A 23637-nucleotide genomic window follows, 5' to 3' on the forward strand; every position below is an offset into this window, starting at 1 on the left:
CTCCATATGTGTTCATTTTTAGGAGCTTTACGCTGCAGCTGATTAAAACTGGAGATTTTAAAAGGAAGAGAAATTGAGGTCAAATTTAGATATCACCCCTAAGCTCACATATAGCAGTAGTATTTTCTGAAATGATGAAAAATGGCTGTATAAGAATAGTTATTTGACCACAGTTTCAGGAACACCATATGCTATCCAGTCTATGTTAATCATAATAATAATCAGATCTACATGTCACCTAAAACTTGGACAGCTATCTGCACACCTTGCAGATTTATTATGCTTGTGGCTTCATCGGCACATTTAAAAGTTTCAGTTTATGAATGCATCTAAACATAGGTCAAAGATAACATGGGTAAATAAATAAAAAAACACTTTTTAAGTTGTTAAAGGAGAGAAGCTTTTCTAACCAACCTGACCTTAGTGAGTCATTTACATTGCCCTGGAGGAATTTTGGCCCACTCTAACCCTCTCAAAGCAGCATCTCAATCAAATTAAAGTGTATTCTTTCACTAGGTTACTTTGCGGATAGCCAGACATTTGTCTTCTAGATTTCTGATGAAGAGCATAATTTCTAGTTCAATCAGCTACAGGAAGTCATCAAAGTTCTGAAGTAGCAAAGGCCAACACACCACCACCAATATTCAACTGAAGGCATACGCCCTTTTTCTGAAATGCTGTGTTAATTTTATGCCAGATGCAACAAGACGCACAACTTCTAAGAAGTTCCCCTTTTGTCTTGCTGGTCTACAAAATATTTACATAAAATTTAGGGAAGCTTCAAGATGCTAAATATTAGAACGAGATTTGTGTTGTTTTCGGTCAACATTGGTGGTAGCTTTGGATCTTTTTCGCTAAAAACAACTTTGACCAGTTAATTTCTTGGTAAACCTTGAGAACTGACCTTAACTGAGGCAGGTGAATCCCTGTAGGGCTTTTATACTTTGCACTGGGTTCACGTGAGCCTCCTGGATGAGCTTTTGATGGGTTTTGGACAAACTTTAGAAAGCCTACTACTAGAAAAGTTTGCCACGGTTCCATGTTTTCTTTTTTTTGCGGATGCTATCTAGCTTTATTTATTTTCTGTCATTCAATTGCTTTAGATTGGGGAATGCCATGTAGCCAAGTGAGACAAAAAGCAACAAAGAAATAAGAAGAAATAAACTCCGTAGGTAGAGAGAGAAACTAACTCTACAGAATAAAGAAATAATCATTTCAGCTAAAAAACTTCAGCCAATGATTTAACCATCATTTTACTCTGCAACATTTGTATTTTTACTATAAACTACAGTTACACAATATTACAAATTGAAATCATCATTACATCGAAGCAATATTGGAATTGTAAACTACTGCTTTAATATCTAGTAGGATATCACATATTCTTTGCTGTGCATGTAAATTCTGCCAGCATCATCGATGACAGTGGGCATGATAGTGTAGCTCAGAAACAGTGGTGCAGAGTTTAGGAGAAAATAAAAAAGCCAGGAAATTGTTGGTTATTCACAATCGATATCTGCACCACAATAATTAGTAATCATATTGTAATTGCATGTTTCCTGATATTGTGAAGCCCTACACTAAACTGTATAGACTGGTGTGACTATTATATGAGCCTAGATCAATTTTAATCAGGTAGGATTCTGTGTTCAGTCTCATTTACAAAGAATAGAAAAGCAGGAGCTTTGATCGTGATTAGAAATCAGTGTCTTGCAGCACCAATCAATAACTTTTGATTTTAAAATAAATTCCTCTAAACTCACAACATTAACAGATGCTTAAAACATAAAGATGGATGCCACCCCACAAGAGTCAAAACTTCAACTTTCTTTAAATCTACTAACAACCCATCGGGTTAAGAGATTGTGTTTATTTCTGTCTTTAAAATATTAATACAGTAAAATATTCTTAGTAAGCAAGATGTTTTAAGATGTTTAAACAAAGATGACTGAAATACAATGTTCAGGAAATGTAACCAATCAGATGTGCTAAGGTACCCTACCTCTACTGGAAACAGAGTGGGCCAAGAATGAAAACTGTAAGGGCCCCTGGGAAAGATCCCTGCAGCTGAAATGTGCCTAAAGCAAACAATCAAACCTTACAGAAAGGAAACATCAAGCTCGCACATTCCCCGCTAAGTTAGGAAAGCACAAATGTCTTTCAGAAGAAATCCGAACTTTTCCATTTAACCTTCACTGAAATAATCAAAAGGTGTTGAAAATATGTTTCCCTGTGGATGAGGAGATAAATTCAGAGAGCTGGGTCAGGGCAGTCAGAGAGTACCATCTCTGACACTGAGACTGTAGTGGCTGCAGAGTGGTGTTTTTCTGCTAATGCCTGCACCTCTGCTCTCTAAACACTAATGGAGACCCTTACAATAACTACAGCTAAAGCCAGGTTTTTAGCACCCTCTCATTGTGACAGCCACTGTAGAAGCACGTCAGAGCTGACCTTTCTAGACAGTCAAATAACAAAGAGGAAATACATGTTAAAACCAGTGTCAGGCAGTTTGATGATACAACTGGGGCTAAGAGGAGGAACCCAAAAATCAGATCATCAAATCCAGATGTGTAGCTGGCTATTTTGTTTTTATGAATGGCATTTTTCAAATAAATATCAGTTACAATCACTCCTGCTAACCTCGTATCATCTGCAAACAGAAGTGGGAGTACAACAGCCTGCCTCAAGATCTCAGAGTGTCATATTTACTTTGCAGAATTCCCCATGAGAAGCGTTGAGAACAAATCTTGAGAGATAAAGAAACCACATTAGATTCCCGGACTTCAATTGACAAAACTGAAATAAATGGCAACTGTGGATTATGATGGATATTTCACAGGGGGAAGCAAACTACAGACTTCTACTTGCAGCAGCATATCTTTAATATCCTGAATCCCTAATGAAATGTTCAATTTATGAGAGATGGGTTCTCCAAGACGTACCTTAAACTTTTTATGAATGAGAACACACATGAATGACATTAGCAAGACATGTATTTTACTGTGATTTTCCACATAAGAGTTAAAAGGATCATCTCCTACTACCTCAAACGGTGATTGAAAAACATCAGTGACGTCTATGTAATTTCACAGAGATTTACACTGTGGGGTTTTACAGAAAGGCTCATCTCCTCTGCAGAAATTAAATGCATTGGTTCCTCTCTGTTTTAATAAAAACGATAGCAGAGGTGGTGGAGGTCAGGGATCTGCAGCAGCACCTGACAATGATGGCATCTGGCTCAACACTGCGGGGACCGGTGTCGGATTGGATAGACTCTCTAAGGTGGAAGCGGGGCAGCAGAGTGGTGGCTTATGAGAGAGAGATGGACCACGATTTTTTGCAGGATGTGAGAGTGGAGGCTGGATAAATCTGAATCTCACACAGCAGGACAACAGGATTAAACTTACATCAATGTAGTTAGCATTGATGTAGTCCGAGTTTGGATCTCCCAGCAGAGGGTGGAGCTTCACTCTGTGCCGATCGTCTGGGTACACAGAGTAACAGAGACATTTTAAAAAGAAAGTCGCAACAATTTCTGTTTTTCCACTAAAATGTTTTGTAATTACTTACATCCCAGCAAGGTGTCATGCCTCCCTTTGGTTTTGTCCTTCTTTTTGGTGCAGTCCCAGCCATCAAAGAAGCTCTGCATAGATAAAGGCAAAACCTGTGTCAAGGTTTGTTAGAGAAAATCAGTGAATAACATAGAACAAAGAACAACGAAGGCCTTTCTACCTCAAAATAATATTCTATTTAATGTATCACACACAATCCTGATGAAACACACTAAAGTTGTGGTTAAAAGTTCACAAAAAGTGAAAAAATTCCAGGGACACTTTTGTAAGAAAGATGCAGGTAAATAGAGCCACAGTTTTAGGACACTGGTTTTATGCAAAATAAAGGATTCATAAAAACCTGTCAAAAGGGCCAGGAGCATTAAATTGGATTTAAATGATAATTTTAGCTTCATAAGTGGCAATCGTATTTTCCATATTTTTTTAAATGGTCACAGCAGATGTTCTCTGCTCTTTTTGCTCCCTTAATAAAATGACACGTTACATCCAATGGATACCTAATTAGCCATCCATGCTGCAGGTGACATAAAACAACACCCACTGGAAAGATTCTGGGGTCGATTGCTTTCTGTGGGTGTTTAAAAAAAAAGAGCAGATAATTCGGGTTCAGAAGAAAGGATTTCTTCTCACAAAGGTGCCTTAAAAGGCTTTGGGGGGAAACAAAACCAGGAGACAGCTCCTTTTGAGAAACCAATACCAATCATACACCTACGTAGGCATTTTAAAACTTTAATTATTTTTTTATATTTTCCTTCTACAGAACCAGGATATCCTGAGATATTTTAAATAGGAATGTTGATCAAAGTCCAACAAGATTTCTAAAGGATTTGCAAAGGCATTCTTTAGAAACTATAGCTCCAGTTTGTATCATTTTCTGTCAACACCTTAAGAAATGAGGAAACATGAGGAATCTAACCATATTAAAGTCCAGAGAAGAAATACCAGCCTTTAAAAACCTACCCACAGTAGATTAACAGGATCTAGAGGTAAAAATCTTTAAAAAATCTTAAAAATGTGAAAAGCATTATGCATTTTACTGCTTCGCTTCTACTGTAACCTAAGGGTTATCTGTAGATCTTTTTGATAATAAGCTAATAAATAGACAAATGTAAACACCCCAATTAAGTCCAAGATAAAGGAACAGATGCAATATCATCGGAGAAAAAGAGAATAACATTTTATTTTACAATCCAGTACACCAAATATGTGCAAAACCGACCAATTATACTCACAAAGTTTGGATGCTGAGTTTTTAAAAAAATATCTAAAAAAAACTTTAAAAATCATACAACTCATTAGAAATTATTTTTCTAAAAACAATTGCACAGCAGGTTATTTCATCGTCCCTTTTCTTTTTCTGCAGCAAAAACCCACCAGCCCTAAAAATACAATATTTTTCTCCACAATTGGTGCAACACTTTAAGAATGTTACGCAATTTGCTCTGGCTATAAACATACAAAAGTTAGTGTAGGCTGCATTCAGGCTTTCTCCTGAATGCATGGGTGATGCCTAATTTGAATGTGGGCAAATTGTGTCAGCACAGAGACAATTTCTTAATGAAGCTATTTTGAGAGAAGCTCTGCCTTTGTGTCAACGTTCAGAATGAGAGGCATGGGACAAACTCAGGTTTAACTGAATTTAGCACAGTTAAATACCTTTGTAATTTTACCTGATTCCAGTTTTAAAAGGAATGCTTTGGTGATCTGTGTTAAGTAGAGACAGCACAAAACCAATCTTTGTCGACTCTATGACAATAGTAGGTACTGTACAGAAAGTGAGACAAAAAGCAGCCAATCTCTGCAAAACAAACTGATAGATTTTGGGAAAAAAAATGTGGAAATATTATATAAAATCATTTTCAAGGGTTGAAAGAAAGCCTGAATGGTTAGAAGCAAAATTTAAGGGAATGAAAAGAAGACATGAAGACTTGCATACAGTACATCCGGAAAGTATTCAAAGCGTGTCGGGGTATTCAACATGTAAATAACCCATTATGACAATGTGGAAAAAGTTTATTCAAAATGTATTAAAAACAAAAAACATCACATTTACACTAGTGTTCACAGCCTTTGTCATGAAGCACTGAGAGGTTTCCACTGATCATCCCTGAGATGTTGCGACAACTTAAATTGAGGACTTGATTTAAGGAGACACACTTGTCTATATAAGGTCCCACAGTTAACAGTGCAGGTCAGAGGTCAAACATCAAGCATGACATCAAAGGGATTGTCTGTAGACCTCCAAAACAAGATTGTCTTGAGGCACAAATCTTGGAAAGGATCGAAAAACATTTCTGATGCTTTGAAGGTTCCAATGAGCTCAGCAGCCTCCATTGTCCATAAATGGAAGAAGTTTGGAACCAGCAGGATTTTTTATAGAATTGTCCAGCTTTAAGCTGAACACAATTGGCGAAGAAGGACCTTCATCACCATCAGGTGACCAAGAACCTGATGGTCATTCTGTAAAGCTTCAGAGTTCCTCTATGGAGAAATAAGGCTTTTCCAGAAGGACAACAATCTCTGCAGCAATCCACCAATGTGTATGGTAGAATCGCCAGATGAAAGCCACTCCTTAATAAAAGACGCATGGCAGCCTGTTTAGAGTTCATTTGTCAGCAGAACAACAACCCAAAACACATGACCAACATCTCTATGGCTCACTGTGTGAATGTCCTGGAGGGGCTCAGACTCCATCCAATCTGATGGATCTTGACAGGAATGGCAAAAGAATGGATGAAATTACCTAGCGGTAGATAAGCAAAGATCATGGCATTATATTCAAAAAGACTTCAGGCTGTAATTGCTACCAAAGGTTTATCAACAAAGTATTACAGTAAAGGCTATGAATAATTTTTCTATTATTAATGCAAATTGTCCCTGCATTGTCCTAATAGGGTATTTATGTGTGAAATTTTGAGGGAAAAGTTCAACTTAATACAATTTGGAATAAAGCTGGAACATAAGAAACTGTGGAAAAAGGGAAGAGCTGTGAATACTTTCCGGATGCACTGTATACCCATCCATATGAGTCCAATCCCTGTAGTTGTCTGAGACTATAGAGAAATTTTGTAAAAATTCTGCCCAAGTCTGAATGGGGAGCAGGGGATTACAATGCAGTTCTCCTCACAGACAGCCAAGAACCATCCAAATCCAGCCTGGGATTACATCCTCCTCCCCACTTTCTCCCTCCTCTTTCATGCCCTGCCTCTTTAGATGTTTCTTTCTGAATCTCAAAATGTATGTTCCCTCCCTTTTACTTCATGGCTTCCTTCCTTGTCCACCTCTCTCCTCTTGGCTTGCTTTTATTTTTGACAGAATATCTCTAAGCCCTCTTTTTCTCTCTTCCCACCTCTCTGACGCTCAGTTCCCAAGAGATGACAGAGAAAAAGAGGAGGGTGGAAAATAGTGGAAAAACAGCAAAGGAATGACAGGCCTTAAAAAGCAAGAAAAAGAACACCAGGGGCGAGTTGATTAGATGACTTTACTGCAGAGATCAGAAATGTAGAATGGTTGTGATCACACAAATGAGTCCAAGTCATTCTGACTCTGCTCTGGATAAACGACTGCTATCTTTTAATTGAAACATGTTGAGGGATTTTTCAATTTCTGATTTGATCCAAAAAAAGGAAAGTTAGAGATTTTAGGTAACAATAAAAAAATAAAATGTGTCATGAGCTCTTGTTGTTATATTAAATAAGCACAGTTTTCAAGAAGTCACTGGTATAACTATGCTGTGGACTGGATTTTAAATGAATCAATCAGTTCCCCAATATAAACCAAAAGTGTCATATTGGTACTCGGGGGTTCTACTCAGCTGTTGTTTAGTTGAGGTTCCGGTGGGAATATGAAAGCAGTCGTCACACATGCAATCCGCTTTACTAGCCCACAGTAAAATCTTGATCAATGTTTTTGCAGAAAGCAGGTATTCCTCAGGGAAATAAAAACCTATGCCTGCAGTGTGAGTCTAATATAATAGCCCTCATCATTTTCCTTCATAATATCGAGACACAATCCATCAAAACACACACTCTTAGCACGGAGAGGGTAAAAAATACAAAAGAGGTGTGTATTGATTTTTAGAGTGGAGTGTGTTTTGGCCGTGAGGGACCATTTAATGAGTCTACAAGCAGAGTTCCAGAGGGGGACACCATGTATTGGAGACAAAAGATGTTTTCTTGTCTCTATGAATGCCACAGGCAGTGGGTGACAGAGACGGACTTCACACTAGGGTGCAAGCTAAACTCTCAGCCACAATTGTTTTCAGAGATCTGGGTTCACCATTGTGCTGCCTGGATAATACAGCTAGACGCCATTGCTGCTGTGAGGGGATGAGTGAGCTTTGTTCAATGACGGAAACTCTTTTTGTACTGATGGATCGATCAAGGATGGAATACCAAGGGGGCAAAGGGCGAAATAAGTCTTCCAAAAATTGTAAAAGTTTTATGAAAAAAAAAACAAAAAAAAAATGGTCAAACAGGCAAAAAGTTTAGCACTCAAAGTTTTGATTTAGATGACCCAGCTGATTTTCAAAAGCAGTAAACTTGAATGCCGGATTTTGTTTCTGCCAGTAAATGTCACAAAATGACAAGTTTCCAAGGTTTGTAACTAGTCATTTTCAGTCATTTTCAATACTATATTTTTGTGCTATTAAGTAAACCTTACTTATTGTAGAAACCTCCCAGCCCTAAAATAAATGTGTCACATAACAAAAGAATGCATGAGAACAGTACAGCATCTGTTTTATTTCCAATAATAAAGCTGCGAACACACTATACGTTGATCAGAACAATTTGCTGGCATGGATCCCACCTCTATCATCAACCCTCCTCTAAGGTTGATGCTGGTATCAATTTCATACACAAATAATCACATTTCTATAGCAATCTTGTGAAGGATTTTTGCTAGGTAAAGATTTTTTTGCAGAAATCCAAAGATATCAGGTTTTTGGAATTTCCTAATGAGTCTGAAAAGAAGTTCATTTTTACATCAAAAGCTAAGAGAAAAATTATGTAAGTGCACATTGATCCCTATTTCTTTTCTATACATGGTTTACTTTGGTCAGGGAGGTGAAGTGAAGTGTGAATCATCTTAGTTTTCCTGTAATTGACAAAAGTCTCCCAAGCAATTATTTCTTAAAGCTAGTCATTATTATTATCAAAACAGTCTTAGACTTAACTTTGTAAGTTTTCCTTTGAAAGGGTTACAAAGAACTAATAAAGGACTAATCATAAAGGAAACTACCGAACTTCGAGGAACCTACTTATAAACGCTAATATGATTAATCTCTTACCATTGCAGTATTTTTCACATCAAAACATCTTGAGGCTGCAAGGAGCTTAAAGAAATGTCAGCAGGTCCCAACAAGTGACCTCCAAATGTCAATCCAATAGAACACATGTTCTATATTCTTATCACCTAAAAGATCAAATGAGCACCGTTGAGCTATGTTTGGGAGCAACAGTGATATTAATGCTGTGTGTGTTCCTTCTGGAAAAAATCCCTAATGACCCTCTTACACTTCCATTGCACCACATCTTACAAAGAGAGGTAAATACCAACATTGCTACTGGGAAGGAAGACAACTCTTAACGCATTAGAGGTAAAAAAGATCAAAAAAGGTTGTTTTTTTTCTTTTAGTTTTTTTTTTCCACAGTTTTCATCATTCTTTACCTTCCCAGACTGTTCCTTCCTCTCTTTAGAACAATCTGTCTGCAGTAGACAGAATAGACTCAGTAGGAGGAGGCAGAGACGTTTAACCTCATCAGGCCTCCCATCACAATAGAGGTCTTCTTTTGGTCTAAATGAGGATGATCTATTCATCTAAACAGTAGTGGTGTCCTTCAGATGCCTTTTTGGCTGTGGTGATTAATTTCAGTGGCTTCAGATAACGTTTACTCTTCACCCAATGGTACTTGCGTCTACAAAATCTTCACTAAATCATCTTAATTTTTAATTTTGCATGTTTCTCACACAATATTCTTGAAACTGGTTCACTACCGCAAAATAGAGCACCTGTATTTAACGGTAAAGACATTCCTTTGATTACGCGTTTAGAACGAACAGTAACCCGAATCAAAGTCAAACATATCTCCTAAAAGCTTCTTGGGACCGAACTAGGAAATGTTCAGGACGCAATAGTTTCCTGTTATCAAAGACGGACCTGAAAACTGTTCAGACAACAAGGGGGAAAAAAGCTGCAATCTGAGATGACGAAGGAAGTGGATAATTTTCCAATGATATACAAAATGCGTAACTACCTACAGCAATTGACATAAATCAAGACTGTATCTAAAAGAGCAGAAGGACAGCAGATATTGTTTTGGATTGATTTGTCTATTAAAAATGGAGTGCTAAAACAGCATTAGATGAGTGCCACAGCTACCCAATAGGAAAGCTCAGAGGTCTTTACTGTACTAATCCTACTCCAAGGCTTATCTTAGGATCATTGATCTAAAAGGTTTTTGAAAACGGCTTTGTGCCAAAATTGATGAGTCCATGCATGCATCATTTCAGATGGTCAGGTCTAGTTTTTGAACCTGTTGCATATTCCACAACAATACAAGAATAAGACAGAAAAGCTGTAAGGTCAGCTGGTTTTCTTCTTTACGATCTCAAACTGCATCGTTTAGTTTACTGTATTGTGGTTTTGGATTTGTAAACTAGTTCTTTTGTCTAAAACAGGACTTTAAAATCAGCGAGAACATCTAATATCTTCTATGGTGCTTCATGAACGCAGTGCGCTCCCCAGTGCATGGGATGAGACTGTGATGGTTGTCATGGTGGCAGCACTTTGGCATCCTGGGCGCAGCGTAGAAGAGAGCTAGTAGTTTATTCATGATGTGTAGGCCCAAAGACCTGCACAGCATGGCCACACCTGGCATTCTTTTGTTTTGCAACTCTGTGCATTTATGTAATGAATGAAAAATGTATAATAAAAGTTGAAAACACTTCATGGGTTTTGCCAAAATAATACTAATATCTTTAAAAACAACAACTCAGTGATGTCTAATCTAATGACAGTAGCAGATTATGATTCTGCTAACTGATTTCATGGCAAATTAAATTGTCCACTATCTGCTCTACCGTATAGATTCCTGAAATTTATCTGATTCTGACACAAAAAAGATCATAAAAGAAGTGGGTAAAGGAAGAAATCATTGTTCTATATGCATTTCAGGCCATGCTTAGGCCACTTGCGCATGTACATACTCTACATATGTGTAGAGTGCAGAAAGCACATTTACCAAACAGTTCATGGGCAATTATTTAAACTCCCGAGGAAGGATCAGAAGGAGATGGAATCAACATGAGTGTTTATGCAACAATTTTTGAATAAATTGTTGCATAAACAATTATGCAACATAAAACAGCTCATAAAAAAGGTATTTCAAATCCTGGGAGTGATCAACTTAGAGTGATCAGTAAAAAATTAATTTTGGATTTTTCAGAAAATGGCATGCATGGCAGTGCACAACACTCTATCAAAAATAATAATAATAATAATGATAAAAATAAAAAATAGATTCCTTCTCTTATTTTGCAAACAAACTGATTAGATGTTTTTCATGTCTATCACTAATGCCGGAGATTCAGAAACCTCCCATATTTCCGAGTCTCTTTTAGAGGAGGGTCAGAAATATGAACTCTTTGTTTGAGCTCTTTGAAATTAATTGAAATTCCGAAAATCACACAATAGCATTTTACCAGCCGTAGTGTGAATGCAGTGGCGTAGGCAAGAAAGCTGCAGGAAACAAAAGTATGTGCCGAGTACTAAGGATGTAAAAACAGCTTGTCTTAGCAAATAAAAAAATGAAGTTTTCCATATATGGAACAATTCATAAATATTTCAGTTTATGTTGATGTCAGGAAGGAGTCTTAACCGGACGTAGAGTTTCAAAAGAAGACAATAAAATGTTTCTTAAAATCATCTGATAATTGTTGATGTAACAATTTGACGAAAAGGAAAATGTAAAAGAAAAGAAAACAAATCAGTGGGTTACTTTAAAATTACTATAGGCACTTAATATCAATTACACTGAAACATTAGAAAACACATCTATGATTTTAGAAACAGACACTGGCACTGCTTCTCTGAGGTACAGTGTGACACACTAAGAACCAAACCTGAGAAATGTTAGGACTAAGAGGGAAAAGTAGCAAATGGGCTTCTAAAGCTGTGAAATTCCCATCCGTGCTCCATCCATTCTCTGTAACTGCTTCTAGGCTGGTTGCAGAGGAGCTGCAGTTTTTCCCAGCAGATGTTACACTGGACAGGCTACAAAAGCAAATACACATGAATCCTCTACTTTTATCAATATCTTAGATTTTATGTTTCTGTGTTGGTGTACCTGCTATTCTCTGGTCGATGTTTTTGTCTTTGGTTTTATTTCACAGCACTCCTGTCAGCTTTGCTGTTGTTTTTAAAGTGCTGTGGCATTTCATATTTTCCATAACAGTCATGCGCAATGCCCCAGCAGCAGTACGTTACAGTTCCTCTTCTGTCACACACACTGGAGGGAGTCTGGCAGTCAGTATACGGTATATCACAAGCACATTTGGCATGCAGGCCAGAGACTTAAGGCATTAACCTCTAACCTTCCTGTGAGTGGAAGACTTGCTATATCTCCTGGGTCTCAGACAAAGAGCTGTCTAAGTTGTTTTATAATGTCAGTGGGAGAACAGACTGTAACAGTGGCCCTTTCACCTCATATTCCTGTTTAAAGCCGTAGCCCTCGGCAGTCTTCATCTGGTTGATGTGCTGGAGGAGGTCGGCCACCCGGACTGCAGGATGGAGCTGTCCCGTGTGGTAGGGGGAGCCTTTACGTCCACACTGGTGCCTCGGGGAGCCCCCTAGCAGGCTGCTGGCCTCGTTCACCGAACTACGAGCATCACCTAAAAAAAAAAGGCACAATGGCAGCTTTAGCAAGAATCTAAATTTCTAATATTCACAGAACAGGAGGGTTCCTGTAAAATATTTACCTACTCTTAATTTGGACTGATTCACTAGCCAGAGGTCTAAAGTATCCCTGGTATTGTTCCCTTAAAAGTACTGGCAGGTCAAAAAACTATAATTTTTAAATACTAAAATCATCAAAAATGTGAATTTTTTTTGACTTACTCAAAAAATAAACTAAGCAAGAACTATTTTTATTAAACAAATAAGCAGATTTCTTTATTCATTTTTTAAAGAATTGGATCACAGAACCAAAATTTCAAATGGTTCATGCAGATTTTCCCTTGTTACACGAAAGGCTTCCAGTTTTCTTAATATTCTGGGGTCAATTGGACAAGAAAAAAAACTGGAAAAATATTTGGTCTGTTAACTACAATAAAAACTGGATCTAAGTCAGTCTGCATTTGAAAACTTGCTGTATTTAGTGTTTTAAGGCAGCTTGTGCGAACCAAAGTGTAGCTTGTCTTACTTCTGGTTCCGCATGTATGTGCGTCCATGAAGGACAGAGCCATTCTTTCGTCCTCCTGCAGGGTGCTCTGGTCTGTGAAACTGCGCTCCAAGGAGCCCATGTGGCTCTTCTCCTGCCGGTACGTTATAGGAGTCTTGTTTACTGGTTTCCTGATAAGAAAAGAAGGTGGAGGGAAAGTTATTGTACAAAATACACCAGATATGAACAACAGAAGAAAACACAGAACAAAGGAAACTTATTTTGTGAGAAACAACCTTTAGAGTTACAGCATGAAGATACAAGCTGAAAAAGTAGCAGAATAACCGATAAATTAAAAATGCAAAGACCTTGGAAAGGTATGGACTAAATGTAAATGTGACTTTACATTTAGCCACATTAAAACCACAAACTTCAAAGTACCATTTTTGTCATTTATGTGACAGAGCAGCACATAGTGGTGCCTCAATGTAAAGTGGAAGGAAAATGATACATGGCTTGTATTGGTATTTAGCTCTCCTCAGTCAAGTCTCTGTAAAACCTACAGTATTTTGGGGTATGTCTATTTGTTTTTGTTGATTCCTCTTTGCCAAAGAGCTCAGTCTCAGTCAGATAGTCTGGAGAGCAACTTTGAGCATAAGTCTTTAAGTCTTGTCACAGATTCTCAACTGAATTTGCTTTGATCTAAGCCATTTTATTGTATCCCGCTTGTATGTTCAGGGTGATTGTCCTATTGAAAGGTTCCAGTCGAGGCCAAAAAGTTAAATTTTAATCTTATCTGACAAGAAGATCTTGCAGGTGTTCCCCACACTTTGTGGCAAACTGCTTCTATGACTGTCTTGCAACAAAGCCTGTCTTTATTTCACTCATTAATAAAGACCAGATTTGTTGAGTGATTGACTAATCCCTCCAGAGTTACGTTTGTCCTCTTGGATGTCAAACATCTGAAGCGTTCACAGAACAACTGTATTTCTAACAGTTTCAATTACACATGAGTTGTTTCTGATTTCTTAGCTTAGGTTAATTAGGTGCAACAACGTTTTAAAGTTGTTTTCTTTCCATCTCCTCCCACCCCCCCAAAAAAATTCCAACAAAAATACATTGCAATTCTTGTTATACTGTGACAACACAAAGAGATGCTCACGGGGTATTCAAAACCCTGTATTTTAAATGCAAAACAAATACTGGGTTGAATTTCCCCTTCAACTGATGATTGACAAGCAGGAGCTCAAGCGTGTAAATGATGAATCATTAAATGAGAGGTGGAGACACTTACGGATAATAAGAGTAGTGGTCCCTTCTGGCAAGAGCGCAGCAAAGGGAGGGTGGTGGGGAAGGAAAATCAAGAGAAAGAAGATATGTAAGATGAAAGCGATGCCAGCTGAGGGCAGAATGCATTGATTACAGTGAAAATAAAGAGTCCAGCTGTGCAGGTGGCCATATGACACATGCGAGTGGTTCAAGCAGCAGCTGGCAGATCAAACACACGGTGAGCCGGACAAACTTTCAATCGATTCGTTTTCTGACCGTTGCACTACACTGGGCCACGTAGCTTCCTGTCACAGCCAATCTGGCAATCAATTCTCTGGGACAAAAACTACAGAGGCTCACGAGTCAGTGTCCAGAATAGCAGAGACTTCAATTGTCAGCTTTCTTCAATATTAGCAAAGATGCCGTGACAGCATTTTAAATAGCGACTCCTCCTATGTCTAGCTCTGCTTCTTATTGATATATATTTTTTCTATCAGGCACTTTGACTAAGAAAAAAAAACTAAAGGTTCAGTTATCTAAGTAGAAAAGCTAAAGGTGGATATAATTTACTCATGGGATCATTGGCTAATAATCTCAGAAGGGACACCTTTCCTCTCCCAATTGCCATCTCATTTAAGGGTCAGGCCGCTGCTCGGTGTGCGTAATTAAGTGGTTAATTGAATTGCATCCGCCTTTAATTAAATACTTCACACTCAGATGGGCTCTGCGCATGTGAGCTGTTTGCTCCCTCTGGGATGGGAAAACAACACAGCATTGCTTGCTGGCCTTGCTCTTCCCTAGAAAGCGTGACCTTTAGCAAAGTTCAGCAAGTGCATAGAGAAGGTAGTCGCTGAGCTCTTTTAAACGACAGAATGAAGAGATGCGGCAGATGCGGCATGACTGAGCAAAATGAGGCATGTTTGTCTTGCATGGAACAAGTCATATAGGAGTCATTTACCCTTTTTTAATGATGATGATAACAGCGCCGAGCAGGAGGATCAAGATCACCAGGCCTCCAGCGCACACACCGAGGATCAGCCCCATCTCTTCAGAGTGCTGAGACACCTCCAAAGCTCTCTGGTGATCCTTGCAGGCGGCTGGATGCAAGAACATGAAAGCGAAGGAACAACAGGAAGGCATGAGGTAAGATTTGAAAGAAACAATCATTTATGTACAAATGTGTCTTTTGTTGAGAAAAAAAAAGGAAGCATATTTTCTAACAATCCAAATTGGCCTCTTTGATTTAGTGATGATGTCCTGTGAAAATAACTGACAAAAAAATGAAATGCCTTCAGTATAATAGACAATGCAATAAAACTGGCATTTCTACAGAGATACACAATTGTTAAAAAGAGGCTTCTCAAAATAGTTTTTTTGTTTTTCTTGGTTTTGGATGCTTTTTAACTTATTTTCTGTCAACAGGACAACTTTGAACCCTAAACACAGAGATTAAATCAGTGTTATCAATCCAGAATCTATAAAAAACAATTGTTAAAAATGAGCTTTTATTTGGCTAATTAGGTGAGTTGCTCTTGCTAGGAAAAAAAATCCTATTGTTAACTGTATATCCATAAGAGCCCATCTTAATAAATTGGAATAAAAACATAAATCTCTTTCATTAATTCACATTAATATTATTTTGCTTTAGCATTATTGTTTGTTTTTATATTCACATAAAAAAATTAACATAAGGACAATTGAAAAAAGGTCTTTTTACACAGAAACGTAATTCTGCGGAGAGGTATGTTTGTACTCTGCACAGTATCCACACTCTTTGGACTTGACTTGGACTTCTTTTACATAATTTACTGCATCAGTGCGGTGTAGCATGGAGTTTCTCAGCCTCTGGCTCAGCTGAAGCGTTATGGAAGTCCAGGTTGCTTTAATAGTGGGCTTCAGCTTGTCTAAACAACGTTAAATTTTCTAATTTTCTATTGGGTTTAGGTCAGTTTAAAGGCCAACAACTAACAGTGATAGCACAGTCGAAAGGCCAGGAATTAGTACTGTTGGTAGTGTGGGCAGGGACAAACTCCTGCTGCAAAATAAAATTAGAATCTCCATTAAGCTTGTCAGCAGGGGGAAGCATTAGGAGCTCTAAAAACGACTGCACTGACTTTACACTGGATAAAACACAGTGGGCCAACATCAAAACTACTGCTGATTGCTGACCTTAAGCTAATTGGATTCTGTGGCTCCCCACTGTCCCGTGCGACTCTGAGGTGTTGATTTCCACATTGAATTAAAAATTAACTTTTTTCCAGTAGACGGGATTTAAACTACTGAGCAGCAGACCACTACTTATTCTCCTTGGCCCATGTGAGACCCTTCTGATTTAATCTCTTCTGATCTGGCTTAGGAATATGACCATTGTAGCTCATGTCCTGTTTACATCTGACTCTAGCAGCATTCCACCTAATGTGACTCTTCCCAAAGTTTTGAATGAGCTTTGCTGCACAGTTCTTTTTAGGCTGCAGCGGCCACTGTTGCTGGTGATCCCACACTTTTTTCTTCCATTCAACTTTATATTACTATAGTTGAGTAAATAACTCTGAAAACAGCAAAGAAATCACGTTGTCTGGTTTGCGCTCCAATGAAAAATATGCTGTTGGTTATAGGCTGGTCTTGTTTTTCTCAAGATTGTGTTGGCCCTAACATGACCATAACAAAACATCTCTGTATAAACAATTCTTATAGTTAAAGTGCAAAGTACAATGAAATTTAAAGGTGACTTTTAAGCAGAAAATGAATTAAATATAGCCTTTCCAGTCAAAATAATCTCCTCAGGCCTGCAGCATAATCTCAAGGTGCCCTGGTGTCTGTTAGCCAATGAAAAGGTCATTATCATAATAGCAGGTTATTCATTTCTCTACCGTAAAGCTTCATACTTATGTAAATGGAGCTGAGCAGAGGGGCTGCCTTTGTCTTGTTATAGGGGCCCACTGATCTAGTTTTTTTTTTTTTCTTCCTCCTCCCTACTGCCAGCCTGTCCTCCAGGCTTTGACAGCCCTGAAACCAGCCCTTCTGATCCCATTGGAACAGCTCAAACTATCTGGAGAGCAGGAGAAAGTCAGAGCACGCCTGGGGATAGAGCGCTATCTCACAGTGTGCTGAGGGGGGGGGGGCAAAAAAAATCAGATCTAGGGCAGGGACAATGAAAATACAGCCATCCTTTAGCCCAACTATCAGCAGCCAAGGGCAGTGCTTTTGAACCCTCATCCCAAATAAAGATGAAAGTAGTACAATATCATTTCATTACTTGTCCGGGTTTTTAATAAGTGATGAGCGTCTGGCTTAGTGGAGTGGTCTCATTTTAGGATCTCTTTTGTGTTGCCATGTTGCTCTGGATATATCTGTGTCCCATTTATTGATAAAGCATTTAACCCAGGGGTGGGCACTCCTGGTTTTCGAGGGCCGTTGTCCTGCAACTCTTAGATGTCTCCCTGGTCCAACACACCTGAATCCAATAGCTGAATCACCTTCCAAGGTTCTCCAGAGTCCTGCTAATGACCTCATTATTTGACTCAAGTGTGTTGAAGTAGAGATACATCTAAAAGTAGCAGGAGACCGGCCCTCGAGGACCAAGAGTGCCCACCCCTGATTTAACCGGTGTTTTTTCATATGCACCAGAGTTGGAAAGGGGTTTCTTCAAAACACAGCTCCTGTAATTCAAAACACAAATAATTCAGCCTGTCAGAAAGCTGATCGATTCAAAAACTCCTCGCAGTAACAGAATCTGTTTATTCCATTGCCTTTTCATTTAATAGTACTCCGATAAAGGGGTATACCAGTTAAAGATTTAGATGAGGAGCTGAGGAAAATCAATTTCAGTTCCACAACGTTTTGGACAGATAAGGCTGTTTTGTCATATTTAGCTTCAAAATTTCCATTAAGCCAAACAGGAGCATGAAATAGATTTCCGCATGAATCCAAGCACCTGCCTGCTGCCCCGTTGTGGAAATTGGCACTTAGAAAAGAAATGGAAGTCTATTGTTGTGTTGTGCCTGCCAGAGGATCCTTAATTAAACTGTCACCTGGAAGTTGAAATGTAATCTCCAGCTCTGTTATCCAAGCCAGAATCATTTGCCTCCACTTTACTGGTGATGGGCTGCTTGATAATAATGGCTCAGGACCTGATAATGCGGAGGCTATGTTAATGGTCGAGAAATCATTGAAAGCCAAAAAAAAAACCTCCTGGAGCACCTTAGAACTGAAAATAAGCTTAAGCTTTCATGATTACAGCATGTTGGATTAATTTAGAATGTAAGGCTGGTAATATTTTTACTAAATTTGCAATTTGCTCTGAGACCATTAGTCCTATATTTCTAAGGAATAGAGCATCCCAATCATTTCTGTGGAGCAGGGGAGAGGCTTTCTAGCCCGAAATGCCAACACTTCTCACATACAAAGTACACAATAAATACATTCAGAATTGTCAATATTTTCCCATGTAATATATTTTCAATGTTATGCATAGTTTATTTCATCCATATAGCCAACTGAATACTGTAAATTGATATCCAGTTCATCACTGGATGTCATGGCAAGTTACTGGTAACTGGCTGAAAAATAGCAATAGTGAAATTGTCATAATTTAAAATATTTAAGCATCTTGACAAAAACCAGAAAGTTTAGTTTTGATCTATAAAAAGGTATTTTGTTATGATATGGTTTCAGTTACCAAAAAGAGAATAAAATATGTCTGTTTACAACAGATCATCAACACAAATAACATTCTCCAGTTGAATGTATCCTGATCTATCACTCAATTGAGAAATAAATGTTTAGTATAGAAGTAATAGTACATTTGGAAATGCATTCGATGAACCTCAAATGTTTTAAGATCAGTACTTGGTGCCTTGCAAGATTATTCATCCATAATTCAACTAAATCACATTCTGTCACAATAAAACCACAAACTTCTATATTTTTTGTTGGGATTTTATGGGTCATATTGAAATAAAGAGGTACGTGACTGCAGACTGGAACAAAAAGGACGCCTGCTTTCTTTCTTTTCTTGACAAATAATAATATCTTAGTTTTGATGAAGAAATTGTAAGTCTAGTCATTTTGTACTTGGCCTTCAGTGATGCAAGACTTGACTTGGACTTGCTCAGACTAAAATGTAATGTATCGGCCTACAACCCCAGGAAATTAGCTAAATCCTAAGAATGCATTACTCATCTTGCTTTTAGGTTATTTTTTCTTCTGTTTCCTGTCTTTTCATAATTTTTTTTATATCTTGCTGCACCACTGTTTTCTTTTTATTATTTTTCGGCACTTTGTGTCAAAAGGCACAAGGCCAGCACAGCGTTCAGTTCTTTGCTTTAAGAAAGTATAATTAGCATTTGCCCGACTGAGTAGTGCGAGGCAGATGGAGTGAGAGCTGAGCTTTGCCTTTTGGCTTAATGCTTGAGGAGAGTCTCATCTCTCGTAATGTAGCCACAAAAGAAGTCCTTCTCAAAAAAAAGAAGAAAAAAAAGAGAGACAACCCTCTAAATCAATTGACTTACAAGGCTCCGCTTACTGTTGCAGCACTGATAACTATAAATACATGACTTTTATTCGCCATGATATGACAGCGTACTGTGGCACAGAGACTCTCCTGCCATCAGGACTTAGAGTCAATTTTTCTGCCCTTTTCATGTCTCTTTGAATCAAAACATGGAGGTGCAGAGCAGGAGCGGAGGGGGCAGCACTTTCTTATACTGATAGGCCAAGGTAGCTCCATCTGGAAGTTTTGATCTGGAGAACCCTTTTGGATGCACTGAGGTCAGAGCTCTCAGATGTAGCTATCTGGTGGGTTGCTGATGAGAACAAAGAGACTGGTTTGATGTGGTGTATCCCACTGTCTGGCCCAAACAGGCAGGATGAAAGCCTGACCTCTAATCCCTCCCTGCTCGTTGCCCTTTTCTCTGGGGCCCACTGCTGAACAACAAGAAACCATCAGAGAAAATATGTCCGGATTCAAACCTTTATACTTAAGAAAAGGGTAAACAGTGGTGTAGCACACACATAAAGTACACTGCATCTTCATGATTTGTTCATGGCTTTTTACTTTTATGAAATACTAAGGCACACTGGCTTGCTAAAAAATTAGAGACAAAGTGGGTGACACTTTTGTCTCTAAATTTGCAGATTTAGAGACAAACTGTTTTGAATTACCTTTGCGAGCGATGCGGATGCAGTTAATTCTGGATTCCTGAAATGCAAAGAAAACACAGCCATCAGTGGAGAGGTGCCATTTTACATAAATAACAAATGATAGAAGAAAGTAGGGCGGCACAAATCCCATTGCTGAAGCACAGTGTATTACCCTGAGAGTATGACAAAAGATAAAAACTAATTAATTGACAGGAATGTGTGTTTCATCTACAGGCAAGTAAGCATAGTAGACAATACTGATCCTGACATGAAATAAAAGTACAAATTATCAAACAATATTAAAGTAAAGTATCTAGAACCTGAGAGCTGTGGTGAAGTGTGTAAAGAAGATTATAGGGTTTTTTTCACTGAGGGAGAAAAGATGGGAGCTGAAATAAAGAGAGCGTAATTAAAAGGAGGGTTTCAGACCAGTGCCCCACGATGAAAATGAATTAATTTTATTCAGATTTCATCTGATGACATCTCAGCGTTATGAAAAGGACCTTTGTCAAATAACTCTAATGAGATCCAAGACTGTAATCCAATTCCATCCTGCACCCCCCATGGAGGAGATTTATTATCAAATTAAAATTTACAGATGCCAAGTCAGGCACTATGGGACAATTATAGCAATTTTTGCCTATTTGGAAAGAAGCAAAAAAAAGTGATTTTCTTAAACTCTAAATTGCTTTTTTAAACTGCCATTGCACATTAAGCTGATGGTCACTTCAAACATGCTTATAATTCAACGTTTTAATCTGCAGGTCTACAGCCATATGCTACCATGCTAAGAGCCAGAAGTTTACATTGCTGTCAGTGTCACTTTTCATTTTAATCTTTGAAAATATTAAGTTTGAACTATTTTGTGGTCTGGAAAGATCAAATGACACGCACATTTAATAAACTTTTAAAACAACAGTCAATTGTACAAGCTTTATTTTTTCTTACAGATTTTCTGTCATCCACAAAATGATAAATGACAAATAAACTTGGGGTTTTTAAAAAAATGTTCAAGTGAGCCTGTTTTATTTATCAAAAAACAAAATGATCAACATGAATGTACTCTCCATGGTAACATATTTTCAGCACAGCAAAATATATGACTTTTTAAAAGGTTTTTGAAGAGTAGGTACTGGTTTTTATTGTATAAAATTGCTCAATATGACTTTGTGATTCACAAGAGAATAATTTATGTAGTTCAAAATGTTTACATAGCCTTGTTATCTTCCACTTTTACTAATGGTTCTATTTGTGTGAGAATGAATGCACTCCTGCTCAACATTTATGCACTTCACACATCTGAAACATGACCATGTTTTAAGATGAGCTTCAAAACACAAATAGAAGAAACATGTCTTAATTGATCAAATAACAGGAGCAAAGTTCATAGTCATCTTGATATAAAAGCAATGATGGCACTCATAAAGGTTTTCATAATTTTGCAATCTTAAGATGTGTTTATCTGCTATTACATCTCCAAAGGACTGCTTAAAAATGCACATGTAGTGATAAATTATGCTACAGTTCATCTACATTTAAAACCAAACAGAACTGAGGAAAGTATTTTATACAATAAGGTGAAAAAAAAATGTTACGCAGAGAATAAGTATTTATTTTTCAAAGTTAAACATTTCAAGCATGAATAGAACTTCTCAGGCCCAAGAATTAGTATTTGCATTTAATATTCTTTAAGCTTCTGTGGCATGTTTCAAAATCCCTTAATTTCTACAAATTAATAAGACCCTTTAATTAATAATAATTCATCTTGTTCTTTGAAAGGGCAACACTGAACAGCTGACTTTGAGGTTTCAGTCCTTAAATATATTAAACACTTTTCTTTACAAGAAGAAAAAAAAACTGAGATTGATTCATCTAATTCTCCTTCCAGAGCAGCTGAGATCAGACATACATTTAGTTATTACAGGCTTTGGCCAACGAAGATACATACATTGTCAGCTATTTACTGCAGTAAACAAATAAGCTATTGTGATGGATGGAGGCAAATTCAGTAAAATGGGCACCTAAATCAATGCACAAGAGCTCAGCCGAAGAGTAAACTGCCAAGGTCCAGTCTGTCAAACATACATCACATGTCTCTGTGTGCAGTGCCAGTCATGCCAGAGGCGCTGCTGATTCCTGGCAATTCTCAATACAAAACACAAATGCCAGCGCACAACACAGGGCTCCACAGCACACGGTTTGTGTATGTGTGTGTCAGTGGGTAAAGCTGAAAAATAAAAGTTTAAACATTACAGACTGTGATGGTGTGGCCTACAAAGCAACAGTCTGTTATTGTTGTGAGCGATCAATTGCAGCAATTCCACAAGCTTATGAGATAATAATGGGGATGAAGTTCCAAATATTCTGGGTCAAATGCAACCAATGAGACTACTTACAACACCACTAGTCTTTAAGAGGATTCACTGCGGTGTTTGGCTTCCATAAAGGTAAACAGAAAAACCACACACACAAATACTGAATTAATGAGTGCAATTATTAAGGGGCCTGATAGTTCATCGTGAATTTTAATGAAAAGGTTAGGACAAAAAGACCTGAAGTGCTAATTAAATTTGACATGTCAAAACAACAGTAGCGCACTGAACGCTGGATTAGAAATCAATTGTAGAAGATTTACATATTATTTTTTATGATGTTTTATTTTTAAGTTAGGACCTCTGCTGCTGCAAGCAACAAACTATCTGGTGGAAAACAGAGATGCACTGAAACTGATCAGAAACCTAGCTTTTATGATTTGTGAATGCACCATGTCTAAGTGCTAACAGGTCTCGTTGGGATGGAAGTTGTTGCTGCAAAAAAAGCGGCTTAGCTGTTTTCAGTGTAACTTTGGTGCATAGAAAAATGTGAAGCATTCTGAAAGCAACATGTATGCAAGGAAAATACAAGCAAAGCCGGAAACATGAGGAAATAACCATGAGGAAATAAGAAAGGCTGACTAATATCAGAAAAGCTGATCTGTTTATCTTTTCAAATTTTTGTGTCTAACTTTAAGGGCAAAGGTCTACTTACTTTACAGGAAAGCCACAAAAAGCCGATAGTGTCAGTCTGATACTTGACAAATAGTCTTGAATAAACACGAAGGTAATAGTATGTTCTTTAGAGTTGGGTTAATTTTGTTATAATACAATACAATTCTGACAATAAGTCTTTATGGCATCACTAGATATTTAGTAGGTGATAGTGTGAATCAGAACTGGCTAAAATCTGTTGACAGACCAACTTTTTTAAGTCTTATTAGTTTTAATTATAAATATTTT

General features: G+C 37.8%; 1 protein-coding gene across 4 annotated transcripts in view; it reads right to left on the minus strand.

The window, feature by feature from the left end:
• Nucleotides 1–23637, minus strand: part of ptprub (protein tyrosine phosphatase receptor type Ub) — a 223099-nt gene that overhangs the window by 31369 nt on the left and 168093 nt on the right. For 2 of the 4 annotated variants that reach the window (XM_044116141.1, XM_044116140.1), the window contains exons 13-19: nt 20384–20420; nt 15180–15318; nt 14247–14270; nt 12995–13143; nt 12277–12464; nt 3571–3643; nt 3408–3484 (exon numbers count right to left, since the gene is read on the minus strand). In XM_044116141.1, coding sequence (XP_043972076.1) covers nt 3408–3484; nt 3571–3643; nt 12277–12464; nt 12995–13143; nt 14247–14270; nt 15180–15318; nt 20384–20420 — 687 coding nt within the window. The remainder of the gene's footprint in view (nt 1–3407; nt 3485–3570; nt 3644–12276; nt 12465–12994; nt 13144–14246; nt 14271–15179; nt 15319–20383; nt 20421–23637) is intronic. The other 2 variants (XM_044116143.1, XM_044116142.1) reach the window with 1 other exon arrangement.

This window comes from Gambusia affinis, linkage group LG05 (assembly GCF_019740435.1).
Source record: "Gambusia affinis linkage group LG05, SWU_Gaff_1.0, whole genome shotgun sequence".
In the NCBI taxonomy this organism is placed as follows: domain Eukaryota; kingdom Metazoa; phylum Chordata; class Actinopteri; order Cyprinodontiformes; family Poeciliidae; genus Gambusia; species Gambusia affinis.